At 36.9% G+C, this 19,216-nt stretch overlaps 1 protein-coding gene across 6 annotated transcripts in view; it reads left to right on the top strand.

The window, feature by feature from the left end:
* LOC129245561 (filamin-C) overlaps positions 1–19,216 on the top strand; it is a 150,197-nt gene that overhangs the window by 66,089 nt on the left and 64,892 nt on the right. For 5 of the 6 annotated variants that reach the window (XM_054883781.1, XM_054883782.1, XM_054883779.1 and 2 more), the window contains exons 3-7: positions 15,156–15,806; positions 15,876–16,181; positions 16,241–17,260; positions 17,769–18,152; positions 18,341–18,535. In XM_054883781.1, the coding sequence (XP_054739756.1) occupies positions 15,156–15,806; positions 15,876–16,181; positions 16,241–17,260; positions 17,769–18,152; positions 18,341–18,535 (2,556 nt within the window). The remainder of the gene's footprint in view (positions 1–15,155; positions 15,807–15,875; positions 16,182–16,240; positions 17,261–17,768; positions 18,153–18,340; positions 18,536–19,216) is intronic. The other variant, XM_054883783.1, reaches the window with a different exon arrangement.

Here is a 19,216-nt window from a genome sequence, read left to right as displayed (position 1 = left end):
TAACAATTCGAAATCGCTCAACTTGAAATCAGCAAATATCCTCAAACAAACGAAAAAATAACACTATGAACATCAACATCTGCTATACAAATCTATATTTTTATATGCGAAACTTGTCGCGCGGAAAAACAATTTTTCCATATACGAGTACATACACATACACAGACACCACAAATTGCACAATTACGCGCAAATAAATTTGTTCGTGAACACACCCAAAAATGCGCCCAACTGGCGGCCGTGTAATGACAGGTGGTTATGTGATTTTATTATTTTGTTATTTACAAAAGGAATGAGTCACAGATTGCTGCCTTAAATTGGATTAAATTCATCTGTATGAAACTTTTATATTTTCATTTTAATTTTTTTAAATTCAAGTAATTGATTAATAAATTAATTTTCTGGTACTTTTCTACTTTATTTTATTATATATAGTTAATATTTTATTTTTATTTTATGTTATTTCATTTGTATTATTTTATTATAATTTTTTCTTTTCAGTTTATATTAATATTTGATTTTTTTATTTCTTATTGTTTTTTTAATACATTTCAATTTAATTAAATTTTTGTATGCCATTTCATTTTATTTTTCTCGTGTTTACAATTTTTTTCACATAACGGTTTTACGTAGCAGCATAAAGGAATCGATAAATATATAGCCATATACATAGATATCTAAATGCTCCGAATCAGTAAAACGGTCGATTTAGCTACGTCTGCTCATCCTTCCGTGCCAGCAAACGGATGATTTTAGTAAAATATTTCCTACGTTTTTTATATTTTTATTTTATTTTCACTTTATTTCTAACTTATCTTTTTATATATTTATTTCTCTTTGTTTTTATATATTTTTTTTTTACTTTGTTTCATTTCGTTATTATTAAATTTTTTTTAATTACATTTTTATTTTAATTTTATTTCATGTTCTTTTTATTTCATCTCATTATATTTCAATTTAACTTAATATACATCAAATTTTGTTAGCTCTTTTTTATTTTTATATTTCATATTTTCTTTATTTGATATTTTTTTATAAAATTGTTTTTTTGTCCTTGATCTATATCCTATCTTGTTCTATATTTTAGTAATATATAATTTGATTTTAGTAAAATTTTCTTACCTTTTCATATATTTTTACTTTTTTCATCTGCATTTAATTTCATGTTTAACTTTTCTTTATATTAAACTTTTTTATTCTCTTGATTTCATTATACATATTCTATTTTAATTCAATTTGTTTTTGAGAAGATTATTAATTTTAAGTTTTTTTTTGCGCTTTGTTTCAATTTATTATATTTTAATTTAAACTACATTTTCTTTATCTTTATTTTAATTTGGTATTTTTTCTTAAATTTACTTGTATTTTTAACTTAATTTTTGCTTTATTTATTTTTTTTTTCGTTTTTCATTCCATTTAACTTTCGAAATATATTTACCAATTTATTTCTGTATGTATATACACATACGTATGTATGTATATTTCCGAGGTTTCAATGTTTTCGTTCAAATATTTTAAATAAATCCATCACTTACCAACACACGTTTGCGGCAGCTGCAACTCTGTAGTCGCTTAACGTAATGTTTTATTCAACAATCACCACCGCAACGAAAACAGCGGTGCTATACGAAATAATACAACATCGGTAGCAGCGGCAACAGCACTCCGGTGGAAATGATGCGTTGACAGTGATGGAAACTTCGGCTGCCACAACGATCACACAACCATTGGCTGCCGCTAACAAGCCAACCGCCCATGTACGTCCATGCCAATGAATTTTGCAAGCAAAGTGCCCGCCCTGTGTTGCGCCGCTGCCGTTGACATGACACTTTCACAGGGCCATCATCGGCGTGGCTGTCGAGTCTCTTGCCAGTTTTGCTGGTGCTGAAACAACGGCAACCAACTAAGGCTACGGAAGTTAAATTGAAGGTGGCTCAGAAATTCCGCTTCTCATAATTGTCAGTGACAAGCAGTTTGCTTTTGTTGTGGGCATTTATTATTTTTTTTTTTTATTGTTAGTAGTGTTTTGCTTAAATCTACATTTGGTTGACTTCTTTCTCATACAAACATTCCTACATACGAATATATAATTTGTAGCAAAATATTTTCATGTTGTCATTTTCGAGTATGTGAAATTTTCAATTGCAGTGAAGGTGAATATAAAGTAGAAGAAAGTGTACCAAGATATCCCTTTCAACGTCATCTACATGCCTCTTCTATTATATGGCGTAGTGGCGGCATCCGATGAAGCGGCCGCTGGAGTGTTCGAGAAAAAGATTCTAATACTTTTTTAGTTTAAAATTAATTACACTACCAAAAGCTGTTTTGACATAGAAAAGCGTAAACATAATCAGTTGCAATTAATGTGTGGATTTTTAATAGAAATATTTTATAATAGAATTTTGGAAAATCATTTTTGGAGACCATTTGAACGCACTAGGTTCCTTTTTTTTCTTTTCCATTTTACCTCTTCTTTAAGAAGTAAATATTTGCCACTAAATTCAAGTTGACGCTATCAAGGGCACAAAAACCGTTAATATAAGCAATTACTCGTAATTGATAGGAAAACTCGCCTATCCATAATCAAAAATTAGAAACTTTGACCCATTGTAAAAAATTCGAGAGCCTCTTGTTCCACAAAAATGGTTTATTAGGGATGTACTCTCAGGATTATATGGTCGTTTTTCTGTTCCACTCATCAAAATTTAAATTTGTTGTATTGTACTTACTGTATTATATTATATATGAAACTCCAACAAAGCACTCAACCCATTGAAATCATTTCATCATTGCAAGCGCTGCATCCATCACCTTTGCATTCAGAGTATTTCAAAACCTCTATTATCAGCGCTTGCACCAATGTCCGGCTCAGTTACGTTGAGAGTCGGTCGGCCTGCCAATGGCTGTCTGTTAAGGGCAAAGGTAAATAGACGCCACACCCAGCATGCCGCATGTCGCAAAGTTGTGCGCTTGTCCGCTTTTAACATCACTCTGCTTTAGTTATTATGCGCATAAATATTTGTATTACGTATGTGGGTGTGAGTGTGTGAAGATAATTTTGTAATGCTGCCAGTGCACTTGAATGCTGCAGATCACGACGGGGTTTAGGTTTGGGCGGCGAACATTTGTAGTACAAATGACTTTTGACTTGAGCGGCTGGCAATCGAATCTCTACACTCGACATTTGACACTCGACACTCGCTGCGAAATGTGAAATTTGTTATTTGCAATTCATAATGCAGCACTAGAAGTTCGATTAACATGGATTGTCACTTTTAAATTTTGCTATGTTATTGAAACGCTGTTTTATGTATGTATGTATGTGCGCATGTATATGTAAGTATAGCAATGTAATCGTTGAATGCGAGTTGATGAATGCTAAAGTGGGTCAGTTAGCAGATTAGAGTAGAATGCGTACAATATGTGAAATATATTAGTTGTGCACACATACATGCTTACAATATTACTTATGTACATACATACCTGAGATGTACATTTTTCCGCTTTTACGATCACGAGATTTACGGAACTGGATATTTACTACTTTGGAACAACTTAGCTCAAAAAAAATTACATTAATATTGTTTGAGAAGTTCTTTTACCCTATAATAAACAAGAAGTAAAGGGGTTTTTAACATCCTTTTCTTATTTAAATTAAAAATTGTTGCATTAGTTGCAAGAGGAAAGGCAGTAGTTAAATTTACATGCATATAATAAAACTTGAGGGTGTACATATCTGACAAAATAACTTAAAATATTTCGAAAAAGTTCGATGTGAAAAAATTTAAAGGGTAAGCAATCATGTTTTGAAGTTGTAAGAAATTCTTATAAAGGGTTTTTCAATACGGGCGGGTATGCATGCAGAATGTCAATCGTGGCGTTTGCTGTGTGGCACGTAGCGCCGTCCTGCTGGAACCATATGTCGTCTAGGTCCATATGGTTCAATATGGGCCATAAGAAATTGGAAGGGCCACCACGTCTACCGAAAAATGGGCGCAATGCGCGCAAGGTTTCCGTTAATGAACACTCATTTTGATAATAAAGTTTTATCATTTGAACGTGCTGTTCAATCGTGTAACTTGCCATGATGATTTGGCATAAACAACTGAATAATAAACAAAAGATTTGACAGATGTCACCAAAACAAAATGGCTGCCACAGGGCGCCAAAATCGATTCGCGCCAATTGAAAAACCCAGGTGCCTTCGATTCGCAAGGCGAGTGGCGAATACATGAAGCAACTGACATAAATAAACAAATGTTGGCAGCACTGGAACAGAGCTGCTATAAATTACATTTATTTTACGAAGCACTTAAATGGTGGTTTTTGGGTGTTTCTTTAAATGCGTGTAAAGCGGAAACCAAAAAAGATTTTTTATGTTTGTTTTCAGCATTTTTTTTTATCTATTATAAAAAAAGTAATTTTCCCATACAAGGTTCGTTCAAAAAGTTGTCAGCCTTCAAATATGCTCCTCCAAACAAAGGTATGTCGCTGGCGACACGGATTCCGGGACTCACAGTTGTCTGAAATCAAAAAACACAACAAGGTTCTTGTTTAATATCAATTTTGTTATCGTGTGAACTACGATCTTTAAAAAAACAAACAATTTGACAAAATGGCCGACGTTCAGAGATGAAAAATCATTTTTTGACCTTTTGTTTTAATTTAAAGGTCCAAAAAAATACTAAAGTTTTGCTTTCACAAGGTAAACTTCATTTTTTGTATAAATATCAATCCATGCTTTGTTTTGCCTTAAAACTAATTCTGAAGTTTTGCTGTAGAGGCTGCGTCACTAAAATGGGTATATCTCCGTAAATATTCGGGATGTCGGAAAATCGTTTGGGGACGATACTTTTGAACATGTAATCTGCATAAATAAATAAAACAAAAATCTATTTTGTTTTTTTTCTTTCAAATGAGGCGAGAGCCTTAATAAGTATTAGTAAGACCGCTTTTATACAAAGAAACTTTTGTTACTTCAGCTTTCCTGTTGCTCGTCATGTGCACACAAGGCAACTCTGCTTTAGTTTTTAGTCTACAGCCAATGAGAAGACCAACAACACATAGCGTGTTAACTGAGCACGGCCGACACGGTGCTCTCCACAAGTTACGAGTTGAAGCAACAAAAGTTGGCCTGTATGAATGCGGCCTTATGCGATCTGCCCAATATCACAAAGAAAAGTTGGCAGTATTGAATGTAGTGAGTTTATACCATTTCTAGGGGGCATCACAATACTCGCTTGTGGCGAATCTTGCTCGATAACTTTATTATTGCTTTCGCATACAAATTTTTCGTCAAGCGAGAAGAACCCAAACAAAGCGAGCAGAGAAATAGCGAATTGGAGGCGTCTATTTTTTTAATCTGGTACAAATGAAGCGGAACAAATGGAACATAATAGAACAAAAAAATTACACCTTTAACAAAAAAAATAGCAACATTGGCTTATATTTTTAGCAAATATGGATATGTTTGAATATTTTTGTTTTTGTTTCTGTTTTCCGCCTCCTTTGCAAATGTTTCGTAAAAAATTACAAATTCTGAAAATACCGAAAATTCCGAAATCCCGGGATAGACATCCCTGATACATACGCACATAATTACATACATACGCGTACATTCAGCTATGACTGTATTTTGCGGCTGGTTCTGCTCTTGTTACACATCATTGCGCATTCGTCTCAATACTTATTGACACTGCCAGCATTACGCGCTCTTACATGTTCCCTCTGCCAATAACTACAAGTACTTCTTCACCACTCTTTATTATATATAGGTATTTTATCTCTCCTCTACCACCATCGACTATTTATTTTTGTAATTATTTTATTTGTCATTGCAAAATTCTATTGTGTGGATTTTTACATTTTACTCAGCCCTTTTCTAACTTTTCACTGCATTGCTTTTACTTTTGTTGTTTTTCTTACTGACCGACTGACAGGCTGACTGCCTATTTGGCGGTGATGAAAGTTGATGTCAGCTCGCTGCATATTTGCTGATTCTCAAGCTCACTCTCGCAATGAACAAATAATGCCGACATTCACAGTCAAATGTGCTATATACAAATGCTATTAGCACACACACACACACCCAGCCACACAGACACATACTCTCTCATACAAATGCAAAGCCACATAGATACCAAATTTGTAGTGCTAATTAGACCCGCATTCAAGTCCACACCGCATGTAAAGTAAAGTGAAAATTTGTCATGTTTTCAGGGTTTCTAATAGACTAGTGTAGGTGCACATAACCACACGAATGCACGCACGAAAACATAAATACAGGGTATACCGGTAGGAAGCCGTAGTTGCCGAATGGGCTACTACTATTCGGTAGGTCCCGAGTAAGAAATCAACTGCGAAGATGGCAATGTTGACTAATAATAGTTCGGTAGTGATGTTATTTTTCTTGTAGGACTTGTCGAATAAAGCAAGAATCGAAATACGAAGTTTTTCAAATACCCCCAAAATCTTGACTTACGCTTTTTCGCAACTTTGCGTACTTATACCCTATAGTCAAAAAGTACCGAGAAGGTGATGGTGACTGTTTTCTTCGATTACAAAGCCGTAGTGCAACATGAGTACCTTCCATCGGGCCAGACAGTCGATAAAGAATATTATTTATCCGTTTTGTGGCGTTTGAGAGATGCTGTACGTCGCAAACGGCCGGAAATGTGGGGGAACAATTCTTGGATTTTGCATGATGATAACGCGCCATCGCACCGAGCCAAAATTGTGCTGGATTATTTGACTAAACACCAAGTAAATACCATCGTTCAAGCATCGTATTCACCTGATATGGCCCCGAGCGACTTCCTTTTGTTTCCCAAGTTGGAGTTACCACTTGGTGGAAGGGGATTTCAGTCGATAGAGGAGATCAAAGAGAATTCGACGAAGGAGCTGGAGGCCATCCGTTCGTCGGCCTACCAGGGGTGCTTGGAGGACTGGGTCATACTTTGAAAGAGATAAAACAAATTTGCCTGAAATTTAACTCCGTTTTGTTTTATTTAAACATTCCCGGTACTATCTGATCATAGTGTAAGTCTATAACATAGTTGATTATCCGCTAATTTTCAATATCTTATCGGTTTTTCAAAGACGAGACTTGGAACTTTTGAATCATGCAGGTACATGTTCATTATGAAACAAAATTGGGATTCATTTTTTTCGCCTCCTTTCAACTTTGGCGATGTTTTTACGCATTATTTTGTAAGGAAGCTATACCAGTCCTGAATTGATGCCAAAAAGTACGTTTAATAAATAAATAAAAGCAACGTTTATCTTCGAGCATTTTTGAGTTGTAATAATCAAGATTTGTATTTTCCAAAAATGTTGTTGATTGAGGTCAAATCGATTCCCTTAAAGAAATGACAGGTACTGCGCTCGAAAGAAAGGCTTTACACTAAGCAGCTTGAGGTCGCTGGCGTTTGACGCATTCAAGTTTCTTCTATAGCTGCGTTAGTCTCGTTATTTACTCGCTACACCTGCAGGTCATGCCTTTCCAAGAAATGTAAATGCTATTAAAGAAATAAGTGGTCAATTAAAAGGATTATTTTTAAATTTTTTGCATTAAAATATACCTTGGACCTCTCCTCACAACTAACTTAAGCCAACACTTTCAAGTCACTTCTTCCAAAATAGGACTTACACCACCTTACACTATTAGCACCGGCAATGTTAGGTTAGGTTAGAATAGGTTGCCGAAGTTGCTCACAATGGAACACACTCAGGCGTATACCTCATTGTAAGAACTTGTCTAGTTCGCTTCTAAAACCAATGTGCACTATTCATCTGGAGGAAGCAGAACGGTGGGTCAGAAGGTACAAAATTGTCTTTTCTAAACATCTTTTGCAAAATTTATGTCCGCCAATCAGGCAGTGCCCCATCACGGCAGAAATGAGTGTGCTGGGTTTATCTGGTATACTGTGCTTTTAGCATTGGCGGGCGATTCTGCAGGTGTACTCGTCACGTCAGCTTTCACTCGCTTTTCCTGCAAATCTCTCAAAAAAGGTAACTTTCATATTAGTAAGAATATGCCTATATGTCCCCGATGTTGTACTAGCCTGGAACCCATATAACATTTTGGCACAATTCATGGCTACTTTGAAGATTGTCGACAGCTTGTGGAAGTTTTTGTAGCCCACTAGCTCTCAGTTAAAATCTGTATATCTCTAGTGTTACATAAATGCCCGAAATTTGAAATGGGAAATTGAGGCCCAAATAAAAATAGTCACACAATGGGGGAAATATAGAATATTTTGCATAACAAACATGATGATATAATTTTCTAAATGTCCCGTTATTAACTGGCCAGCCCCATTCGTTCGTTCTAGAAGTAATCATATCAATTTACCAAAGTAGCCTATAGTCTCCGCTACTTACCTTTGTTTGCGATATTATATTTCGTGAAATAAAATCAAATTTAAAAATGATATGCCTAATTCCATTTCTCAGAAACGATTATTAGCCGCATTGGATTTGATAAGCCAAATAGATTTGTAGTAATCTACCCCAAATTCTATACTAATATGTAAATACATATTCTCCTGTTCGCAAAGCTCGAGAATGGCTGTACCGATTTATTTTTAATTTGGCTATAGATTTTGTAAATGTTTTTCATTGTCTTATGGGACATTTTTTTAAATGGTTCTTAAAAACGTGACTCGAGGACTTCGAAAATCCCGCAGATACAACATACACTTCCACATAACTGCGCTGTTCGCCGGCAAAATGAGACTGCTCTACTGCTGTTAATGCGTGCGAAATGCAGCACAAAGCAAGGGTTATGCACAGGGTTGGCCATATTAAACTGACCCATTGAGTAACCCTATAACTTTTTACTGTAATTTGAAATCTAAGGTTTACGTCAACAAGCCAAAGACACTAGGCGCACTTAACCCTCCGATGTTCGGTGCCTTATGATGCGGTAAGTGCATCATAAGGGTCTGGCCAGACCCATACAAATAATGTAAGAAATACGGTTTTAAAAATAATTTTATTTATTTATTCGAACGGATTAGTATTAATTACGAAGATCAATTGGGTTTACAACTATATAGTTGCATGGAATGTTCATTAAGACATATGGGACGATTAAATTTGCTGCAGTTATAACGAGTTTTACGTCGCTTTTTCGAAGAAGAAGCAGCACGATGATAGCACGATGACCCTGTTGAAGCAACTTGAGCATATGATTGTTGCTGTGCTGCATCTGATGTCGATGGACAAGATTCCGGTACCTATAAGTAGCGAAATTATTTATTTCAAATTAGTAAATATGAATACATGCATACACATATCTTTATACGCGGAGATATATGTAGGTGTGTACATAATTCATATTCACCTTGATATTGAAAAGATTCATTGCTTGTCTTATATGAGCAAACCTCCTACTAATGGGTTAGTCGCCCGTTTCGTCATATGTGGGATAACTAGCTGCCGTGCCGATTCAATGAATAATGAGCGCCTCTTATCTCTCTGCTTTGCCGGATTCAGCTCGTCATAGATCATGAAAGAGGCCAAACCGGCAATATCAAGCATATTATAAAACATTGCCAGTGTCCAACGGTTTGTCGAGCGTTTGCATGAATAGCCAGTCAACATTTGATCCATTGTATCTACCCCTGCTTTAAATTTATTGTAGTCCAAAATTTGATCTGGCTTGAATCCTTTCAATGGATCGGTGCTTTGACGGTAATGGGCAGTGGATAACATAATTACTGGCTTTTTCGGCTTTGCCATATACGAGCACAGAGCGATATTATTATTGTGATAACAAAATAAAGTGCTTTTAACATCACGCTTCGGGTTAAGCAATTCATGCGGAATGAAGGTCTTATTTTTTCTTACGGTACCGACGAAAGCCACTCTACGATCCATCAACATTTCTACCAAGTTGTATCTTGAAAAAAAATTGTCAGCATAAACAGTCCTACCGCTTTCCATATAATTTTCCATCAATTTCATGACGACCCGTTCACCTTGATTCGTTTCTCGCTGGCCACCTGGTGGTTTTCGGTATAAATTATACCTTTCAAAGGGTAGTTTGAAACTGAGTCACAAATCCAGGTCACAGGAGACAGCAATAGCTTGAAAAGAGCTTTATGACGCGGTGGCGCTCCTCGTAGTGGCCCTTTACGAGTAAAAGTTGTAACATTGTGACAACGAGGCCTTCCAGGTGGTGGAGGATTTGAATTCCACATCTTACCATCTTTCGACCTGTATATAAGGCCCTGGGTAATAGATGTGCTGCATGATTCCATTGTGGTTGAAGCCTGAAGGGCGATAGCTTCTCTATAAAAATTCTCAATATCATCATGGTTTTCATCCAGAACAGCCTCTAACTCGATTTCCTGTTCTATATCTGATGCTTCACCGAAGTCGTCTTCATCTGGAAAATATTCATCATCTTCCACGTCGCCACTTGTTTCAAATGGATCGGACTCCTGTCCCATAATTTCTTCAATTTGTGCCTGAAGTCGCTGACGTTCTTCCGGACTCACATTTGCTGCACTTAGATTACGAAGCAAATGCGTCATCACATCAACTTCATCCATATTTACTTGTTCCATTTTATTAAAAAAAACACTTCCCACTAATTAAAAAACACGTATTCACTTTAATTTTCAAATGTCAACTAAAAAATTATCTCTGTCGCTGCCTCCGCTAACAGTTTAGTTGTTTACACCTAACGGTTAACCAATTTACATGAGAAGCTTATATGGGTCTGCACAGACCCATGTGAGCTTAATTAACGAAATTAGTTTAAAGTATTATTTTTACAACAAATATAGCAAAACTCTTAATTTTGCTACTTCATTGTGTTTAGCACACTACATTTTAGGAAGTCATGGACTAAGAAGCCTCAGATATTAAAAATAAAAGATCTACATACATTTAAAGATCGAATGGGTCTGGCCAGACCCATATGAACATCGGAGGGTTAAGGCCAATATCCGTCGGGAAATAGCCGCCATATCGGCCGAGACGCTGGCCAAAACTATGGAAAACGCCGAAAAACGGGCACATTACGCTATACGAGCTAAGGGCGACCACTTGCGCGATATCATATTCAAAAAGTGATGTAAACGAATCTCCTTGAACTAAATTAAATGTTTTTCACAATGAAACACAAAAAAATGTTTCTTTTTCCATATTTTTTTAATAATCACATGGGTCAGTTTAATATGGCCAACCCTGTATATTTACATATAAGATTAATGTTATTGTTGGCTTTTATGTTAAATAACTAATATCATTAACGTTCTCTGTTAATATATTCACATCATAGAGAACAATGTAGGGAATTGTGCTGACTCGTTTTTGTATTACCACCACAAACGTATAACTACATACAACAACGAACGACTTCCGACTGTTCCGACTTGCATATGTTCATACCTACACATATAATTACGCATAAAAACACTACTACTGCATTTTTGTGTTTTGATAATTAATATTTAGTAATAGTACAGATTAATTAGGATGTTATTACCACGCAAATTACATTTGAGAACATTTGAATTAAAAACTATTTTCTGAATTGCGTTCCCACTTATTTTTCAATTGAAAAAGTATTGCAAATGCTTTATAATATAAAGTAAGTGCATCTATTTTAAGTTTCTTTAGACGAAAAGGGGAACGCATGCCTGTGAGCGAGTTACCTGTACATACATATGCATTAACGCCGAAATATGAGGACTCATCTATAATTAATCACAAAAATCTGGAAAAAATTAACCAAGATGAAGTGAGTTCATTTTGTAGGCAAGCTAAAGCTAAAATTAAAAAATGATCTACCTTTCAATAGCTGAAAGTGCACTAAAATGTAATTTTTTTAACTATTTAAGTCGGGATCACTTAAATTGACAATACAAAAATATATTAGTATTTTATGTATTATATTTTCAAAACTTTTTCTCACTAAAAAAATTCATGCTACCTACAAAACTTGTTTATCTCAAATTCGAGCTTGAACAGCCTCCTTTGTAACACCCTTTATGAGCAATTATACATACGTCCACTTTTCAATTGCGGCACTTAAAGTCAGCTGTGTACATTTGGACCGACATATAAAGTTTTCTATGTCAAATACTCGCACATAGAAAGCTTTTTGTAATCCTTCAATCGTTTTGTTTTTATTGCTGTTGCTGTTGCAGTTGCTTTTGACTTTGTATTTGGCTTTCCCGCCCTCCTTTCTTTCGAAGCCATGTCAGGTTTTCTATCAAACAAAATGTCACTATTTAACTTCGGAATTCCTTTTCGTCTTTACAAAGTATTTCCCTTTGTGCTCCCTTAAAATAAAGAGGGTCATTTTCTCAGTGGAAACAAAAAACAGAAATGACAAATATTTAATTTTACATTTAATTGTGCATTAACTTGGTACACAAAATTTTCATATCTATTTGCATAACAAAGTATGGAGTCGAGTGCCAGACCTTGGACGTGTAAGAGTTTGACACAAACTAATTAACTTAAAGGGCAAACTATTTGCATGTGCTTATGTGTGTGTAAAAACTTCGAGTTTTGAAATATTTGTGCAAATATTTGAATGAACTCACAAATATTTCGATTGCATCTACATATCTACATATGTTATAAAAGCTTTGTCTTACTTGATATACACCAACATACCTACAAGCCTCGAAAAAACGACCGCAAAATTTTTGATTAGTTTTGACTAACTTACTTTAGTCTTTTTAATTTTCATTAACTTTTTATACAAACATAGTTCATTCTATAACAAATAACATCTAAATCAAATTTTCAAACTTTGTACAAGATAAAAAAAAATCGGTAAATTGTGATAAAACACCCACTGAGGTGAAAATGTGCCACATCACTGACGATGATTTTCTTCACGAAGTACGCGATATGCATTTTGATTTGAACGCCCGTTTCCTTAATAAGCCTGAATAACTTTATCGCGATGCTCGATTATGTATCTTTCCATGGTTCAAATTGAGATAATCTAAAATGGAAAAATGTGAAATAAAATGCAGAAAAAACTTGACGTTTAGGTGTCGTTCACATTCAACAACGGCCCTTAAAATTTAACCACCCTTTATTTGAGGTGTGCGTCTTGATGTTGTTCCACAAATGGAGGGACCTACAGTTTCAAGCCGACTCCGAACGGCAGATATTTTTATGAGGAGCTTTTTCACGGCAGAAATATACTCGGAGGTTTGCTATTGCCTGCCGAGGGGCGACTGCTTTTAGAAACATGTTTTTCTTATTTTTGATGTTTCACCGAGATTCGAACCTACGTTCTCTCTGTGAATTCCGAATGGTAATCACGCACCAAACCATTTGGCTACGGCGGCCACCAAGCAGTTTTATGATTTTAGTATCAATACAATTTAAAAATTTTTGTTTACAATAAAGCACAAATTCTTCTTAATTTTTGAAAATTTTCCCCCAGACGGTGTTCTCCATTCATTCAATTATTCCTCAATTTTCACTTTATTGAAAATTCTCCATAATGAAAATTAGTGCAATTTTTACACAGTTTTAATTTTAACTTAGGTATTATTTGTTGTAAAACAAACTATGTTTTTATAAAATATTAAAGTAAATTAAAAAATGTAACGAAGTTAAAAAAATGTATGAAAATTAAAAAAAAAAAAAAAACTTGGAAAAATAGTAAAAACTGGTCCAAATCTTTTATGAAGATTTCATTAAGAAAATTTTGTAGAATTATTTGCTTTTCAAAACTATATATGAGGAGCTTTTCCATGGCAGAGGTTTGCCATTGCTTGCCGAGCCGCGACCACTATTAGAAACCTTTCCTTTATTTTGGTGGTTCCACGATGGATGGATGGTAGTCACGCACCAACACATTCGGCTACGGTCGCTTCTAAAACTGCGTCCTCTGAAAATCGTTCATCGGCGTGGTGTGAACTAGCACATTGTATTGCAGAAGAAGCGCAATCAATCAAAGCAAAACAATCTCCATACTACTAACACAGGTAAAGTTTTAACCTGCCAGCTTTTAGCTATGCCTTCTCTTCATTTCGTAAATAAATGAATAATAATAACGATAAAATAGGAGGAGTGATTGCAGACAAGAAACTAACGAAAGAAACTCATGATATGCTGCGCATGAAAGTTCTTTATTTAAACGCAATACAAAGTTTCTTTATTAATGTTTCTTTTTTTCCAAAAAGAAAATTCTAACTTATTTGCTCAACTCGATTAAAATAAAACAATTAGTCGGAAAAGCATAACAAATGTAGGTGGCATAAAATTAATAGTAGTCCCACCTGCAGATTTAATTATCACTTCAAAAATCCGTCTCCGACATCGAAACAACGACAATTTTAATCTCTGAAAGAGGAATTCGACCCTATTCTTCAATGACTGCATTACCCAGCCCTTACACTATCTAAAACTTATGTCTTCCAGCACTTACTCGACGAGGAAGGTTGCCCCACATGTTCTCGCTCGAATATAAGTCCGGGTGCGGTGGTGGCCATCCTAATGTGTACTTCAATTAGTTTTTCCTGAAGTAAATTTCGGGTGGCGCGCGACGCATGTATGACAGAGACATCGTGCTAAAATATGGCGGTAGTGTTTACGTCATCCATAGAGTTAATCAGAACTTCATCCAACGAATTTATGTTACCTTCTGAATTCATACGTCTGGAAATTTTTCACTTTGGTGCTCCTTTGTGGCAATTGAATCCAGCACAAACATTCAAGAAATCAGCTCCAAAGTTTCGCTTGGTAGAAAAACACTTGGGGCGCTTCAAATCATATCAGTAATAATTGAAAACGTCAAATCCCTCATTAAGAAATTTCTGCAATTTTACTTTTGTTGGCTTACCTGCCATAATCTTTACATAGGTTAAGCAATATAAGAAACTTTGAAGAAAAAAGTAGGACTGCAATACTATTCAAGAGCCATGTTGAATGTTGACAGCTTATTTCTATGCGGCTTAATACTTACTGCCTTTTTCAATAAATCAGGAAAACAAATACTGCTTTGGATGCAAGTTTGAACACTTTCAAATGAACGATTGCTCACACAAAATTGAAGGCTGTAACTATTTGTTCTAATTATTTAACTTCTTCTTGTATAATCTCTTGCTCTGTACTCGCACTAATTTCTTTTACTAAAATGTTTATTCTTATTATATCTTTCTCTCTAGGTCCACGATTGGGCGACCGACTTCTGTGATGGCACTTGTCTCTGCGCGCTGGTGGAGAACCTGCAAACACGTCCACTTAAACCATCATGGAACCGACGTCCAGCCAATCAACATCATTACCTTGAGAACGCAACAACAGCGTTAAGTGCCGTCGAAAAGGACCACATCAAACTCGTCAATATTGGCAATGTAGACATTGTGAATGGCAATGTGAAACTCATTTTGGGTCTTATCTGGTCGCTGATTGTGCGTTACCAAATCGGTCGCAGCAAGTTCCCACCCAGAAAGCTTATGCTCGCCTGGTTGCAGGCAGCGCTACCCGAATGCAAGATCACCAATTTGACCACGGACTGGAATAGTGGTGTCAACTTGGCCGCATTGTTGGACTACTGTCAACCAGGCCTGTTTCCACATTGGCGTTCGCTGGATCCTAGTCAAAGTGTGCGCAACTGCACGAATGCCATGAATTTGGCCCAAAGTGAGTTCGGTGTGCCAAAAGTGTTGGAACCGGAGTATTTGGCTTCCCCATGGTTGGATGAATTATCTGGTATGACATATCTATCGTACTTCATGAAGCCTGGTGGACCAGGTTATAATGCTACAATGCGTTGGGTTAATACACAGGTCAAGGATTCTGTTAAGAATTTCACGGTAAGTTTCGAAGCAGTTTTGAAATAGTCATCCAGTGATTTTTCGTAATATTTCCCTGTTTTTGTGTAGACGGACTGGAACGATGGACGCGTTATGTGTGAAATTATTAAAGGTCTCGGTGGCCCTGCACCTGCACCCGAAAAATTAAGTACCGACCCTTTCCATTATGAAAATAATATACGTAAAGCGGTGGAAGCTGGCCAGCGTCTGGGCGTTCAACCCATACTCACAGCCAAGGACATGGCTAATCCAGAAGTAGAGCATTTGGGCATAATGGCTTATGCTGCACACTTACAATGGGTGCCACCCCGACCACCACTTTCCGATTTAATCAATGTTTTAATGGAAAGCAATTCTGGACGTGTTGGTGAACCGGTACGTATAACAGATAGAACCTTAAAACGTAATGCGCTCTGATACAAATTCCTTTTCAGACTCATTTCCGCATCGATGTGCTCTCACGCGATATTAGCCTTAGCTCGGTGAAGGCATTTGTAGTGCCACCATCAGGCCAGCCGCAACCGGTACGTCTCAATCCACATGGCGAAGGCGTCTACATACCCGACAAGTATGGCATGCATGAGATAGTTGTGGAGATTGGCGACGATAGTCTGGGCGGACATTTCTTCCGTGTGCTGCCACGTTTTATACAAGTGGCACCACCTGGCATGGCACCCTGTGCTCTAGGTAGTCTTGTCGAGGTGCTAGTCAACGCCACTGGCGCACCAAAGACCGAAGACATACTCGTCACTGCCGTTTCGCCAACTGGCATCTCTCACAACTGCCCGTTGAAGAAGGTCGAGGAAGGACACAGTGCCATATTCAAGCCGGACGAAGCAGGCATTTGGGAAATCGCCATTACCTACCAGGGCCGTCATATTCAGGGAGGACCATTCACTTGTGCCGTCTTCGATGCTAGCGGCGTCTCGGTGCATGGCTTGGATGGCGCAATGCCGTTGCGAGCACACTCCTTCGAGGTGGATGCACGTGGCGTTGGTGTCACTGGCGAACTGCATGTGGACATTGTGCATGACAAACGTTCGCTTGTCTGCTCTATTGAAAAGATCGTTGAGAATAAGTATAGAGTCACCTTCATGCCACGCCAAAATGGCAAATATCGCGTGTACATATATTTCAATGGTTACGATGTGAAAGGTTCGCCGTTCATTATGCGTGTCGGCACCAAAGGACGTTCGGGCAAAACGCGTAGCAGCCCTTTGCATGAGAGCAAACATCGCTCAGAGAGTCCCTCGATGCATTACACTTCCACCACAAATACGAGACACAATGACTATAGGAATACTACGTCGGCAGCAACAGCTTCGCTCTCACGTCGAGATTTATTGAATCACAACAGCGCAGAACGACAAAGATCATACTCGCCGCAAGTATCACCGAAAATCGATACACCCGACTACCGCACCACATCGAGCTACTACAAAAGAGAGAGTGAGGTAAGTGTGAAAAGATAAACGAAATTGGGAGTTGTAAGCTTGGAAGTGGTCATTTGTGCTAAAATCATAATTGTATGTCTGAAATGGGCCGCAGGTAGCTGTAGTGACTGATCTTCAGTTCCTACGCAGAATCGGAGTGTAGAGAGATGGATAGCTTTATCCGAGTTAGATCAGTTGCTTCGGTTACCTGCATAGTCAATATAAAAACACGTATGATTGTAGATATGTATGTACATATAATATATTGTAGTTTACTCACTAATAAATCATATTCCGCTATCACTAATATTGAAGACGAAACCCGCACTGCTTTACGCCGCCTCGCACCCACGCATTCGCTACTAATATACAATTTTAGACTCCAAATCAACCGAAACTAACCAAAAATGTCTTTAATCACTCTCTCTCTTCTTCCCCCATATATGTATGTATGTATATCTTTAATTTGTGTATCCTTACAATTGCACTCTCCCGCGCATTCCCACACATTGCAAAATTGCGTGTTTAGGATAAATTGGCAACTTCCCCCACACCACCACCGGCTTCCCAACTCCTCTCACGCGATCTATACAACAATTCTCCTACAACCAAATATATCAACTCAACCGATTTGTATACCCTCAATACGACACGTCGTGACTCGAAAGTTTCTTCGAATTCGTCCACCACCAAACACGACTACTACTACGACAAAGAGAATGAGCTGTACCATCGTAAGCGCAATGATCGCGATTTGAAATTGGCGCCACCACGCGAAGATCGCTTTGATGACTCGCCAACGCAAGCGCCATCGCTCTACCAACAATTCCATGTGCAGCAGCAACAGCAGAGTCACACAGCCAATGTCAAATCGGCAACTACTTTCGCGACACGTCTCAGCCCGATACCTAGTGTAATTACTTCAATAATTAGTTAATATTGTTTGTTTAAATGTTTGATGTGTTTAACCTTGTCGCTATTGTTTCGTATAAGTGCTCAATAAGTTGTTGGTATTATTTCGTTTGTTTACATATTTACATACAAACGAGTATTTTGTTTATTTTCCCTAACATTTTTGCTTTTGCGCTGCACTTCCCACAGATACGCTCGAGTGAAGTACGCACCCACAGTCCATTGACAATTAAAACTTCGATTCCATATGAGTCGAATGCGCGCAACTTAAGCGCCAGTCCACGACACACCTCAATTTCGCCGGTGCAACGTTATTCACCCAGCAATGCCTACATTTCGACAGCCACACACCGAATTGGCAGCCCAGTCACAACTCTGAATAAGGTGAGCAAGAATTTATATATGTAAATAAATATAGAAAATGTGCATTGATACTTTTTGGTCCTTTTACTTCTTCTTAAAAATGAAAAAAAAAAATTAAATCGTCTTCAAACGAAATTAACCTTTGACATGTACTTGACCTAATCATTATTAATTCATAACCCAACGACACACCACTCTTTATTTATAAAATTATATGTATGGATAGTTCATACTAATACTAAAATTTCAAGTAACTACAAAAAACCGTTGATTTGTTTTGTTAACCGACCCTTTTTTCCATATAAAAAATTCCAGCAAGCACTTTGTATGGAAGAAAAGGCGTGACACCTCAAAAATTCTCAAAAATCAATACTATTTTGAAATCATTTGAAACTTGCGCCTTATTATAATAAAACTCTATGAGCTATAAAACTGCATACCTACAAAAATTCTTAAAATTCTTGTTTAAATTCAAAGTTTAAAGCTTTGATGAAATTCGAAAAATTGTGTGCAAAGTTTAAAACTTTTTTTGTGTGGTTTTTGTTGTAGTATACACTATATTTTTATAAAAAAAATTGTGGTGCGAATATCATTTTGCAACGGAGTCTATATAGAGAAGAAATCGTAAGGTCTCGAATCAGTACTGGTTGGGGTAAGAACACATGTTTCGCTCATTCTCGCTAATTAAGATACTGAAAAAGC

Source organism: Anastrepha obliqua, chromosome 4 (genome assembly GCF_027943255.1).
Source record: "Anastrepha obliqua isolate idAnaObli1 chromosome 4, idAnaObli1_1.0, whole genome shotgun sequence".
NCBI classification, from domain to species: domain Eukaryota; kingdom Metazoa; phylum Arthropoda; class Insecta; order Diptera; family Tephritidae; genus Anastrepha; species Anastrepha obliqua.
This window is presented reverse-complemented; position numbering and strand designations above follow the sequence as displayed.